The sequence below is a fragment of the Leptinotarsa decemlineata genome, unplaced genomic scaffold (assembly GCF_025532065.1).
Source record: "Leptinotarsa decemlineata unplaced genomic scaffold, Ldec_3_MD MMD2_tig00000035_RagTag_RagTag, whole genome shotgun sequence".
In the NCBI taxonomy this organism is placed as follows: domain Eukaryota; kingdom Metazoa; phylum Arthropoda; class Insecta; order Coleoptera; family Chrysomelidae; genus Leptinotarsa; species Leptinotarsa decemlineata.
In genome coordinates, this window is record NW_027412540.1 from 2579091 (window position 1) to 2593370 (window position 14280).

Below are 14280 nucleotides of genomic sequence, written 5' to 3' on the forward strand. Positions count from 1 at the left end.
AGAATTTTGAGAAAATATTAGCATTACCTTGTTTCATTTTACTCATATTATGTATTCTTCCCTCAAATTGGGTTGCCTTCGAAATTTACATTCTAAAGAATGAATTTCGTTCTTTGCGTGTTCGTAAGAATCGACAAGTTTTTTCAAGTCGTCTTTAAATGACAATTTTACTACAAATCTGCCATCATAATTGCCCAATGTATTTTCTATAAAATGATATTCACAAGCCATCTCATCTTTTGACCACATTTTTTCATCTGTAAATTCTTCTAACTCCCAAAAACGCGATAATTGAAATTGAATATCGCGTGTTCGACTGAAATTACAAGTCTTATTTGAAATCTGAACTGTATTACATGGACCGGAAACAATTCACACCAAACGTGTTTTTTGTAGGACAGGTTGATTATTTCCTAACAAAATCTGACCTTCTGCCAACAAATTACAAAACAAATTGGCCCCAATGAGCATGTCTATTTGGCTTGGTTCATAAAATGACGGGTCAGCTAAAATTAGGTTTTTAGGAATATTCAAGTCTTTAATGTTGAGAGATACTCTCGGTAACTCGCTAGAAATATGAGGAATAACTAAACATGTAATATCTTCAAAAAATTCATTGTGAAGTGATTGAATTGTTAAATTACATTTTTGTTAAATTCAAAGTTGATTGACTTATTCCAGAAACTAATAAATTAATTGAATTCAATCGTATACATATATTTTTTGTAATATAACTAGATTGTTATCCTGAATCTAACAATGCACGAACTGTATGATAAACTTTGTTCGCATCTAATACTTGAATATTTTGGCTTTAGCCGATTCTTCAAGTTTATTTGTCTCTAAAGTTTATAATGAATCAGCTCGTGATTTCAAAAATATTTTGAAGTCATTTAAAGCCGGTAAATTGTTATTCGCTTCATATTCCTCTAATTTTGTTGTCACTAAATAAATTATTAGTGTATCCCATTTATCCGTAGATCGTTCGAGCTGTTCCAACGCTCGCATATGTTTTGAAACAGTATCCATACAATTTCTTATTCCATCTGCTGATTCCCTATTCAAAGACTCCATATTAAATAAAGCCTTGACATGATTCTGAACTAGTATTCTATTTTTATTAAAGCGCTCAAGCATAGCTTTTCACGCTACTGCATAGTTTTTTTATGTAAATTCAAGAGAACCCATAACCTGAGTCGCGCCTCCAGCCAAAGCCGATCGAAGATAATGAAACTTCTGAATGTCAGTTATACTTACATTTTGGTGAATTAAAGATTCATAAGTATCGCCAAACTCCAACCAATTTGCATACTCTCCACTGAATGTAGGTAAACTTATAGTAGGTAATTTGACATTGAAGTTTTGGTTTGAAATAGAATTATTCGCCAATGGCTCAGAGAGAATTGAGGAATGAGAAGATACATTATCTTGATTTGAAATAATTTCAAAATCTTTTATAATTTTTTTGGCAATTGAAGTAAGGTTGTAGAAAAAGTCTTCAAATGACTGTGTTTCGAAAATTTCACTTTCTAACTCATCTGTCGAACACTTAATGACATTTTGAATACGATCAAATTCAATCATAGTTTGTTCAATTCTTTCTAATTTATCTTTTAGTTGAATGATATCAAGGTCTGAAATGTCTGACTTATCCTTCATCTCATTTAGAAGTAATCGTTTAATTTATTAACTGCTACTTTGTACACATCCACTTCTGTATCATCACATTGTTCTGATAGACAACTTCCCCTTCACCTCATCCACATACTTAAAGAATATTGTTAACTTTGCCTTTAATGCGTTTTCTATTATTCTCACACAACTTGACTGAACTTTGACAGCGAACCGTATATAAAGAGCAAATACAGTTCCTAAGCTGGCAAAAACAGTACTTAAAGGAAACGGTATGAGGATAATAAGGATAGGAATGGACTCACTTTGTAAAAGCCTTAGAAGATCTCGCTATGGGCACCGTCCTGATCTTGCAGCGAAAGCTGGATGGGCCGGTTACCTGCGTTCTACTAGTTGTCTTGTTTCTGCTGGTAAATCATGAGGGATGACCAGCAATAACGCTCTGCTACCAAATTATGTTATGTTTTTATTGCGGTAACCACGCTCTGCTACCAAATTATGTTATTGAAACTATAGTCTGAACCGCTTACGTTGTTCCACTAAGAAACTGGTCTGCTTATAGCTTCTAAAACGGTTTTTATTTCGTAAATGTTGTACAATTCGAAATTAATTGTTTGACAATTACGTGACGTTTTCTTTTATATCAATAAACATTGGCGTAACAAAAAACATTAAAAAAGGGAACAAAATAAACATTAATTTCTTCAAATTCTCAAACAACTCGAACCAAAAATTTTTCGAACCCCCCTGTTCTTGCTTTGTCAGAAGGAAAAGATGACGTTCATATATTTTTGACTGCTTTGGATAGAAGTAATCATTTAATTTATTAACAGCTACTTTGTACACATCCACTTCTGTATCATCACATTGTTCTGATAGACAACTTATGAGAAAGGGTGTTGAAATATCTCAATTTTGTTCAATATAGCTTTGCTATGATAATGTATTGCAGCAAATATATTCAGTAAATATGTAGTGTGAATACTTACGACTACAGCAACAAAAGTTTGCAGACCTCATCAAACGTCAGTTTTGAGTCAGAGAGTTTTGTAGGTAAGAAATGACATGTCACGATTGCCAACTTCACAAAAAGTATTCGAATACCAGTGTTGCTATACCATTCCTAAATGTGTGACGAATTGAGTGATGACAGCTAGATGTTGCTAAACCTAATGGTTTTTTAACTATGAGTCAATATAACAAAATTTATATTTTGTTCAAAGTAGCCTCATGGTTCGAAGTAACCCCGTTTTACGGTACGTATTTCTTTTTTATCTGCTGATTTGTACGGGCATCTAATTTCATTTGAAGTACTTTTATTTCTGCTATAGGTATTGACAACTCTGCATATTTTTCACTAATGTCAGATCTCATCTACAGTTGATATTCGAATTGTCGTTTTTTCATTCATATCATTTTATCGTTCATATTTTATCGTCTATATCAATAAGATTTTATTTGCAGAACATATTTTTTTCTGAAGTGACTACTCTATGTATTTGTCATTAGTGTCAGTTGTATATGTAGTTCAGATTTATATTGTTCATTCTTGAGTTTCATTGTATTCATTTTACATTAATATTACCAATAACAGCGTAGCAATTGACACCATTGATAAATAGAGTAGCTGACTCATGAAATGTGTGCTCCAGATATTGATGAAATCATTATTATAAAAGAAAAATGCTCATTTCATATAGATTACGCCATATTATGTACAAACCAAGTGTAATATTTCAAACTAAATATGCAGTAATTTTTCATGTGATTTCAAAGTTGGCAATCCTAGCGTCATACTCCTATTTTCTTAACTTTCCATTGGCAACCCTGGGTACAATCTCAGGTCTTATAATAAATGAATAAATACAGATTAAATCCTGTATTCTAAAGTAGTTGTATCGCATAATTTGTGATGTTTGTTGGTTCTTGTGTTGATAAGTGATCGAATTTGAATTTGTTTGTGTTTCAGGTAATACATAGTAAAATACGCTACTTTAGTACTAACTGGAATTACCAGCAAATTTGAATCATCATAGGAAACAATAGTTGGTTAGTAACAAAAAAAAACAAATTTTGAACTTTGAAAGAAAAATCTAAATAAAAATGAAGGGGGAGTAAAAAGTAGTAAAATTGTGGGAGAATGAATAATTGTGGGATTTCTGACGAGGGTACTGTATAAAAAGTCCATTCAAGAACCCATCTAAGGGTTTCCAGATGACTATGGACCCATGTGTATCTGCAACATACACTGAATTCCAGTTCAAATAAGTCACTCTGAGTAAGTTGATATTTTGACTTGAAAAAAAAATGGAAAGCACATCAACCGTGGTTTTCGAGGGAAAACATTTCTACATAGGAATCAACCCCCTGAGGGGTCTTTCAATTCTGTATCTGACCCAGTAACATTTTTTATATTACAATGATAAGTAATCCTAGAAGAAATATCAAAATAATTGATTCACTTCCAAATAAGAAGAAACTGAACACTGGAATGATACTAATGAAAATAACAGCAATAAGAACCTAAGTATAATTGGCACTTCAAGAGCGGATTAAAATAGTGGGTTTGTACTGTGGACATGAAAAATCTGCATTTGTCATTGATCGTGTTTTCAACAAGAACCATCTGGTCAAAAATGTAAGACAAATATGTAAATACTTGTTACACAGACCCATGAGCACTGGTAACATAAATAACAGACAACATGCCATCATAGATTTTGTTCAGGAGTGAACTATTTGACCAGGAACTACTCATTCTAAAATTCACATTTATCTGATTGATATTAGCCCACAAAACTTCATAAATCAACATAAATACGCTTTACTCTAGAAACATTAGTTGTCCTACTGTAAGTATAGTAAGGTCTCATTTTGAATATGTTCTTTCTAGGAACAAGTTGAATAAATACCCCAGTGCTCTACTATAAGGTTACAGTGAGAAACCTTACATTCCTCTCAACAGGCATACTTCTGATCATTATGGAAAGGGATATAGAGCAATTAAATGCAGCTTTGAATGTTATTAAAGTTTTGAGGTCCAATGTGCGAAGTGTTTTTGAGTCTGTCAGCAACGGCTTAAGAGCAGACCATGGAGAAGATGGTGCATTCACTCTTGAACTTCAAGAATTCCTGACAACAGTGAATAATAATTTGAGGTAATGCAATCAATTATAATTCGTGGATTTTTTTGAACTCTCATTTATTACAGTGATGTGGACAGTTCTGTTGCCAACATAACCCCACCTCCAGGTGCTTTAAGTTTAGGAAATACAGCATTTCTAAGTCAAGAAACTACTCAAAAAAGACAAGCCCTCTATGGACAATTAGTTGATAGCCACAGTTGGACTGATAAGGTAATGTTAGCATTATTCCAGTATCATGTAACTCTTCTACCTTATAATTTCAGATACGGGAATATAGTGCAGTTGCTGGAAACATTCTTTCTGCCAACTCCTTTAATAAAACCTACAATACATTGAGTACAACAAAAAGAAGAAAAACCCAAACCAGCAATCATGATGTACCTCCAGAGTAAGTAAGTTAGGAAAGTTTTGGAACTCCCATACTAATCTTTATTGTTTTAGGGTGATTGAAAATTTAATAACCAGTATAGACAGACTTCTGCCTGATGTCACTTTCACAACAAGCAGACCTTTAGGTCATAATCCAGTTATACAGGTACTATATCATAATACAATTTTGATGGGTTGAAATTTTGATGGATTATAGGTAAAGGTCAAATATCTCACATACCTATTTTAACTTGACACCTTCTGCACAATCGGTAATTGATCAAAATTTATTTTTGAAACAAGAATCAAAACATGTCGAGTAACCATGAATATAATTTAAATTTGAGATTTACCTATCCCTCTATCCACCACTATTTCCTTCAAAATTTTTGCAATCCAATAATAATTCATTCAAAATAAAATCGGATGCATGTCAATAAGGGCATACATAAATTTTAGAGTAGGTAGATAGGTATACTATAACCAGATAACATGAAATTATTGAATTTGTGGAAATGAGACTTAGGTATGTGTTAATGAAGCATTTTACATTATTGGAAATTCTGTGGATTCCTGCTAATGAACACTTCATTCGAAGTGTTATCAAAACCGTGGAACTTGATTTTATTTTCATATGGACTATAACGTTGAATTAAGGTAATTTTCATATGGTAGAAATATTTTGTGTATTCTAGGTATCTTTGGGAAGAGTGATGAAGGCAATAGTTGCATTCAAAGGAATGATGATTGAGTTTGTGGTAGTAAAAGCTCATGCTGAGTCAAACGACTTGTGGACTGGGTCTCAATATAAAGTATTTAGGAAAGTCACTGAAAACTGCCATGCTGCGATGTGTCATTTCCATTCCTCAACTATGCCAGAGCTAGCAGTAAGATCATTTATGGTAAGAATTATCAGGTCTTTCAGAAAAGTGAATTCTAATATAACCTGTCTATGTCACATCTTCATTTATCTCGAATGAAATATTTGTGTGAAATAACATATGATATGATAAATCTAAAACAAGCACTGCAGTCTACTTCATTTCCTGAAGATGCCAAATTGGTTGGTGAAACGCGCGTCGAGAAGAGTGTTCTAGTTCTAGTTTTTGGGAGTAATGCTTGTTTTGGATTTCATGTCAATTCAATGAACAGTCTGGGGACAGTTGTATCCAGCAATGGGTTCAGCCTAACACCACTAATGAGACCTATGGTGGGTCGAAATAGCGCTGTTGGTGTTGAGTCATAAATGCATTGTATTTGGGCTCTAGTTTTCTACTATGAGCAATGAGCATGTTCATCGAACATCTATATTATTTCGATTTTGAATCTATAATAATTTTTTATGTAGGCAAAGAGAAAAACAATTACAAAATGGGAATTTCATCTTCGAATTCAGAATATACAGGTAGAGTAATACTTTGAACAACTTTTCCTAACAGTCTTTTTTTATTTTATCTGATGTGAAGCAAAAAATATCCATAAACCTTGTATGTGAATTTGTAGTCGATGAATTTGAAGTTTAGTGCAAATTTGTATCCATTCAAAAATCGAAAATTTACAAGTTTCTCCATTCCAAATACTGTGTATTGAAAATTTCATATAATTATAACAAGTTTTGATATATAATAATCTGAAATCCTGAACTTTAGCCAAATGGGGAGTCATTTCAGGAAAATGGATTCAAACCATTTTTAAACAAACCGGTCGGTGCTGTTTCAATCTGACTACTTTGATAAAATGCTCATTTCAGCCTCACAGTGCATGTTCAAAACCTGTTCATCCTCATCCCCTTCAAAAGAAAATAGTTTTGGCACAGTTCACTCTGGCCATCAAATCCCACATTCTGTGTTCTATTGTAGAATATTTCACTTAAAAAAAACTAGCACTTTGATAGAATATTCTCCGGGCTGGTAGGCTGTGATCGAATGGAACCTGAAGTACCACAACTTACCAGTCCGGATTTCTATCTCTTTAATCATGCCTCTGGGCATGAAAACTTTTCTTGTAACACTTTGATTTTTTTCAGCATTGGTTCCACAGTTATATCACACTATTCAGTGCTTCCTGCAAGAGATGTGGAAATCATTTGCGCAGTAATTCACCCCCGACATGGAGAGATGTACGGAATTTGGAGCCTTACCATGAAGAATGCAAATAATATCATTATATAAGTTAATATATACTTTTGTTGTTTTTTATTTGTTTTTTTTTCCAAATCGAATTTGAGTAGTAATTCATTACTAGTCTTTGGATATAACAAATGAAAGCAAACTGATGTTTTAAAAAAAGAATTTAACTCTATTCATTATTCCACTGCGTCACACTGACACGTGCAATGGACAACAACTTGAATTTTTATTTTCTTATATTTACTGAGGATACACTGAAAACACACTTTTGTCTATTTTCCACTATATTTCTTTATTGTTGACCGGTTTCGGCTATTACACCATTTTCAAAACTGACTGATTACATTTAAATCTGAGTGATTTATACCTATGTTGCTTATTCTATCATAAATGATTTGATATACCTGATATACCAGATACCCGGTACCTGCGTTTCATATACCTGTAAAATCCATGAACATAACAAAGCTTTCAATATAATGTAGGTTTTGGGATCTGAATTATAGGTTCAGGAGAGGACTATTATTTAAATCAAGTTGTTCGTTGAGGACAATTGTATAACAAAGTTACATTTTTGGACATGAAAAGTATACCTACATAAATTGAATGATTGATGTTTATCCAGATATTTTTTCTTTGAACTGATAAACTGATGGAGATTTCATAAATGACTTTTTTTACATTTCTCCAACATATAAACTGAAATCTTGATTTAAAAAATAACTGATGAAAAGAGTACAGAACTTTTTTAAAGTCACATTCTAATTATCACTAATTAAATCATCATTACCTACTTAGGTGGTCTGAAATCTCTGATTTCCTGTCCATGATAATTTTGTATATATTTATTTTATTTTGATCTGTGCATCTCTGTGTATATGTATTTTAATTTTAATACTAAGGAAATAACGACGTTGTAATGTTTCATTTACAATGAATAAATTGATTGATTGATTGATTGATTGACAATACAAAACACCAGTAGAAGGATTAAGACAGACCTGAAAGACCTTCAAGGTTCATTTAGTCGGTAACTAGAGAAAAGTAGCCACCTGCAGGGTGGCTACAAAATACTTACATTACCAACTCCACTACCGGTCCCCTCCCCCGCTCATCCAGGAACATATACCAAACCAGAACCGATTATATGAAATTACAGCACTACAGAATATATAGGACATCACAAAACTGCTCAACGTCAAAGTTCGCGTGGAACCCCACCATCAGAAGACATTGGTAGGGCATTGGCACCAGCGTTTTGGACACTGTCAACAAAACTGTCTAGCTATATCCATTTGCGTCAAGTGCACCTTTCAAGTGAATACAAAAAAACACGCACAGAACCCCCAAAGTGCAATAACAGAAAGAGTACGCACACTGCGAACTTCCGCGGTTGTCCTGAGTTCCCTAAGGTTCGCAGGAAGACCAAAGTAGCCGCAGGTGCCGCCCGAAACGCATCTACCCCGGGAAGGCGGCCTGCCGGTGCATCTGGCACAAGCCCAAGTATACGTTATGCTGGGGCGGCTAAAATAAGCGGTATTGACACCTCCGCCAAGCCGACCTCAGTACCGAAGCGAAGTACCCCAGCGAAGGTTACTGATATCTGTTCTGCCCTGGACCAGATGAAGAAACTATTTACACAGTTTCCCGTACTCGAAAAAATGTTTACGGTGAACATCGATGACTAAACAACTTACATTGATTTACTCTGTCAAGGTCGGATTTTGGAATATCAGTAGGATTCTACACAAAAAGTTGGGTTTTGAAAAATTCTTAATCGATGAAAAAAATTAACGTCGTACTTGTGCAGGAAACTCACCTGCACAACGAACCTTTTGGGATTCCAAACTACCGTTTTTACCACAGAGAACGCGTTTGACGTGCGGGAGGAGGAGTTGGTATTTTTGTCAGACGTAATCTTCCCCACCTACAGTTTGTCATACAACAAAATTGAGTGTTTATTAAACCACACACGACAAAGGAAGCGAAACTAATAGCACACTAGAACAACATAAATGTATATCTTCACAAATATTATACTCTTTGAACAAATATAACCTCAGAAATAGCTGAATTTATACCTCAAAGGTATTTTATGCATCAAAACATAACTTATATGCTTGAATATGACAAAGAAAGGTTACCGTTAATATTGCTATCTCTCTTTCAACTGCCCCTGACACACTTTTCGCTTTACAGAAAACGGGTCGGGTCCGTCCCAGGTAGTAGGTATAGAGTTCACGACCCATCTGACAAGATGGGTCGGATAAACTTTCTACTGTCTTAATGTTTTCTGAATCCGTCTGAAAATGTTGAATCTTCTCTTTAGGTTTCGCTTTTTGATCGCACATTGAAGTAGCATGCTTACCTTTACATTCAGAACATTTAATGTTTACAGAACATCTACGAGCAACATGCCCGAATCTCAGACATATATAACATGTACCACCTTTGACCAAAACTTTACGTTTTTCATCAAAAGATAATTTTTCAATTTCATTATCTTCGCAATCAGTAGAAAAATTAGTCGTTTTCTTACAGAAAACACATTTGGTTGCTTTTCGGGAGTTTGACAGAACACATGCAGTTGGTATCGAAGTAGATGTACTCGGTAAATTAAAATCAACATTTCTCTTTTTCTGGTGAATATCAAAACTAGATTCGACAAGTGAAATTCTTTGTTCATTTTCCACTTCTCTTCTCAAAAAATCTATCAATTTATCTAATTTTGATTTCGAATTAGTTGTAGAATCAAAATTACAACTGCGCTGCCAAATTCTTAGAATTTCCTCCGGTAAGCCAGACTCAACCAGGGGAAAAATTATAGCCGCACATTTATCCGATGTTATGTATCTAAATATCTCATTTGTGATTCAATTTGGTCGTAAAGATAACTAAGTTTTGCTTTAGAACCCAAATTAGTCAATATCAACTTCAATAATTCTCGAATATAAACTTCAATAAGTAGGTCTTCACGGCCGAAACGAGATTTGAGACTCTCTATAACCTTGGGATAATTCTCAGCTGAAGAGGGATAACCTTCTACTAGTTGACGAGCTTGGGAGTTGGGTACAGTGGCTTGGATTAAGTATTGAAACTTATCTTCAGCAGGGATCGATTCATAAGTATGAATTCGGCTGAACTGTGCCCAAAATGGTAACCAATTTTTAATATCACCACAAAATTTATTGAGTTCAATTTTCGGTAACTTAATATTTCGCATACTTTGACTTGTGTTGACAGTGGTGACAGAGAGCGTATTTTTTGGTAGATATCTATCAATTTTTGCCTTAAGTCTATTATAATTACTCAACAGTTTATCTGACCTTGCTATCTCATCATCTACGTCGTCAGCAGGCGTATCTTCTTCCAACATCTTCTCTAGGAACTGCTTATCCAAATCTCGAATAACTTCAATCTTCTCGTCTAACAACTTAACATTCCCCATTACGTCAGCTATATCCAAATCTGCATTTTCCATCAGTCGAACCGTTTCGGTATAGATTTGTGTGAACGAAGTTCGGTGGACCTCTAAAGTCTTCAAAAGTTTTTCCATATCCTGTCACGGTCGCCAAATGTTATAATAATTCGTAAAACGGCACCTACCCGGTGAAGAATAAGTATCGAAAAGGATACAAATGGAATAAACTCTTTACAAAGACTCTAATAACTTTTCGAAAATGCATTTAATCCGACAATTCTTATATCAAAATCTGACAAATCATGTTTCATTCATTATAAATCAGAACACAAACAGCCAATACTGGGTGCTCCAAACTCCAAAATTTCATGAAATCTCGACGATTTTCAATACAGCATATCAATGGCAACACCCCAATGTTACACGCCATAACACTGTCGTTGTCGATTTGAGAGACATAATCGATTTCTTCCTCCTTCGCAGTATTTTCTGAAGAGTTGTCAGATATGTTTTTCCTGATTTTCGCTGGCCTACTGTGACCTGAGAAATTGATATGTTGGCATTTCTTTGGATTCGTTCGACAGTAATATTGATAATGCCCTTTGTACCCGCATTTACCACATGATTTCAACCTAGCAGGACACTTTATAGAATCTGTAGGATGATTTCCGCCACAACGGAAGCATCCTTTCGAGTGAGAAATGTTGTTCACTTCCACCATCTTTGACTTGAGGTCAACAAAACTTTCCAACTGTCTATTGACAGTTTCCAGAGCGTTGGCTTTTGCAATTATTCCATTGAGATTTGATGCATCACCAGTGGCAAGAATTTTTTTCCTGAGTTCTACCAATGTGCATTTTTCTACGATTTGATCTATTATGTGTTAATCCACATTAGTGAATTTAGCTGCTTGGTTTCTAAGTCGTGTTATGTTTTTTATTCTGGTAACCAGGCTCTGCTACCAAATTATGTTATTGAAACTAAAGTCTGAACCGCTTACATTGTTCTACTAAGAAACTGGGCTGCTTGTAGCTTCTAAAACTATTTTTATTTCGTAAATGTTGTACAATTCGAAATCAAGTGTTTGACAATTACGTGACGTTTTTCAATTATATAAATAAACATTGGCGTAACAAAAAACATTTAAAAAAGGATCAAAATGAATATTAATTTCTTCAAATTCTCAAACATGCCCCCTCGCCTTGAAAGGCCTCACGTATTCTTCCATCATCTAACTGGAATCTGAATCTGGAAGTGGACATAACTTTGCATAAGATCTCTTGATATCACCAATTGATGTTTTGATTGTAGCGACTCTACTGACACCATCCTTTCCAGGATATAGATGAATATTGCGGCCCAACTTCCATCTCAAAGGAGGTAAATTATTTTCCTTCATCAAGACCAAGGAACCAATTTTCAATTCTCCCTGGGACGATTTCCATTTAGTTCTCTGTTGGAGTTCGGATATATACTCTTTCTGCCAACGGCTCCAAAAATGTTGATGACACTGTTGGATAAGCTGATATCTGGACGTTTGATTCATGGGAATGTCTCTGAAGTTCGGGTCCGGTATGGTAGTTAAGGGTCTTCCCACAAGAAAATGAGCTGGGGTTAGAGGATTTAAATCTTCAGGACCGGAGGAAATGGAAAAAGGGGTCGTGAGTTCAATACTGCCTCTACCTGCACAAGAACTGTGTTTAACTCTAAGTCAAATGCACCTTTTCAACAACCCTCTTCAGATGAGCCTTGCTTGATTTTATTCCAGCTTCCCAAATCCCTCCGAAATGAGGTGAATAAGGAGGAATCAAATCCCATTTTATATTGAATTCAGACATTTCATTTTCTAACTCGTTTTTATGATCTGACAAAAATCTACCCAATTCTTACAAATGAGATCTAGCAGAAACAAAGTTTGAACCATTGTCGGAAAATAAATGAGAAGGTTTTCCGCGACGAGCCATAAACCTACTAAATGCCATCAGAAAAGGATCTTTGGTTAAGTCTGAAATCAACTCTAAATTAATCGCCTTTGTGGCAAAATAAATAAAGAGTCCTATATAACACTTATTGAGTTTTGATCCTCGACCTTTACGATCTTTGACTAAAATAGGACCCGCGTAATCAATACCAGTAGTATTAAAAGGCGGAGCTGGCTGCAGACGAGACGCAGGCAATTGACACATGAATGGCTGTATCCCTATTGGTTCAGTGCGAAAACATTTGACACAATGTCTTATTACTTTTTCAGCAAGAATTCTTCCACCAATGGACCAATACTTTTTTCTCAACCATCCCAATAATTGCTGTGAACCACAATGCATAAGTATAGAATGCTCATGCTCGAATATTAATTTAATCAGATGGTGATTAGCACTCAATATGATTGGATGTCTTTTATCGATACTGTACAATGAATTTCCTAATCTACCTCCGACCCTCAGAATACCGTCATCATCAAGGAATGGGTTTAAATTCTGAATTTTACTATTTCTGATATTTTCTTTATTTTCTGTGATGATCTGAATTTCATTATTAAATGAATGTTGTTGAGCAAATTTTAAAACTGTTTAATAAAAAGCCTTATCAATCTCAAGTACGGATAATGTACTGAAATTAAAATTTGACGGTACATTTTTTCAATGTCAGCTGCTACCACATACGCATGCTGTCTAAATCGTAATAATCTTTGTAATAAATCATTCAGATTTTTCGGTCCTACTAGCTGAATATTGTTTAGTGAAACATCACTGCTTGTTGAAGCAGAAGCATAAAAAACAACACGTAGTTTTGTGGTAATGTTATCTTCCTTCAACACGGCATAATGAGGCATGCAGTAACAGAATTTTGAGAAAATATTAGCATCACCTTGTTTCATTTTACTCATGTGTCCTAGAAGTTCATATTCTTTCATAAATTTTATGTATTCTTTCCTCAAATTGGGTTGCCTTTGAAATTTACATTCTAAAGAATGGATTCCGTTCTTTGCGTGTTCGTAAGAATCGACAAGTTTTTTCAAGTCGTCTTTAAATGACAATTTTACTACAAATCTGCCATCATCATTGCGCAATGCATTCTCTATAAAATTATATTCACAAGCCATCTCATCTTTTGACCACATTTTTTCATCTGTAAATTCTTCTAACTCCCAAATACGCGATAATTGAAATTGAATATCGCGTATTCGACTAAAATTACAAGTCTTTTTCGAAAACTGAACTGTATTACCGAACCGAAAACAATTCACCCGAAACGTGTTTTTTGTAGGACACGTTGATTATTTCCTAACGAAATCTGACCTTCTGCCAACAAATTCCAAAACAAATTGGCCCCAATAAGCATATCTATTTGGCTTGGTTCATATAATGACGGGTCAGCTAAAATCAGGTTTTTAGGAATATTCAAGTCTTTAATGTTGAGAGATACACTCGGTAACTCGCTGGAAATATGAGGAATAACTAAACATGTAATATCTTCAAAAAATTCATTGTTAGGTGATTGAATTGTTAAATTACATTTTTCCGTTATATTTAAAGTTGATTGACTTATTCCAGAAACTAATGAATTAATTGAATTCAATCGT

The 14280-nt window shown here is 34.5% G+C and overlaps 3 protein-coding genes across 8 annotated transcripts in view; 1 reads left to right on the forward strand and 2 right to left on the reverse strand.

Annotated features, from left to right (window-relative positions):
* LOC141480961 (uncharacterized) overlaps window positions 1–2059 on the reverse strand; it is a 160996-nt gene extending 158937 nt beyond the window's left edge. Inside the window, exon 1 of one of the 2 annotated variants that reach the window (XR_012464663.1) lies at window positions 1938–2049. The gene's annotated coding sequence lies outside the window, so the exon portion shown is untranslated. Of the gene's footprint in view, window positions 1–1937 lie in introns of both variants that reach the window. The other variant, XM_074171732.1, reaches the window with a different exon arrangement.
* LOC141480959 (uncharacterized) overlaps window positions 1–14280 on the reverse strand; it is a 202422-nt gene that overhangs the window by 87221 nt on the left and 100921 nt on the right. The gene's annotated exons all lie outside the window — the stretch shown is intronic.
* Window positions 2747–7308, forward strand: LOC111509605 (mediator of RNA polymerase II transcription subunit 27). 5 transcript variants are annotated; one of them, XM_074171727.1, is made up of 8 exons: window positions 2760–2888; window positions 3602–3681; window positions 4526–4790; window positions 4844–4988; window positions 5042–5166; window positions 5220–5313; window positions 5843–6049; window positions 7174–7308. In XM_074171727.1, exons 3-8 carry the CDS (start codon window positions 4615–4617, stop codon window positions 7303–7305), a joined length of 879 nt encoding a protein of 292 aa, XP_074027828.1. In that variant the 5' UTR covers window positions 2760–2888; window positions 3602–3681; window positions 4526–4614; the 3' UTR covers window positions 7306–7308. The 5 variants fall into 5 exon arrangements, with proteins under 5 accessions (XP_074027829.1, XP_074027828.1, XP_023021143.1 ...); XM_074171728.1 differs by lacking the exon at window positions 3602–3681 and having other exon boundaries at window positions 2747–2888; XM_023165375.2 differs by lacking the exon at window positions 2760–2888 and having other exon boundaries at window positions 3194–3681.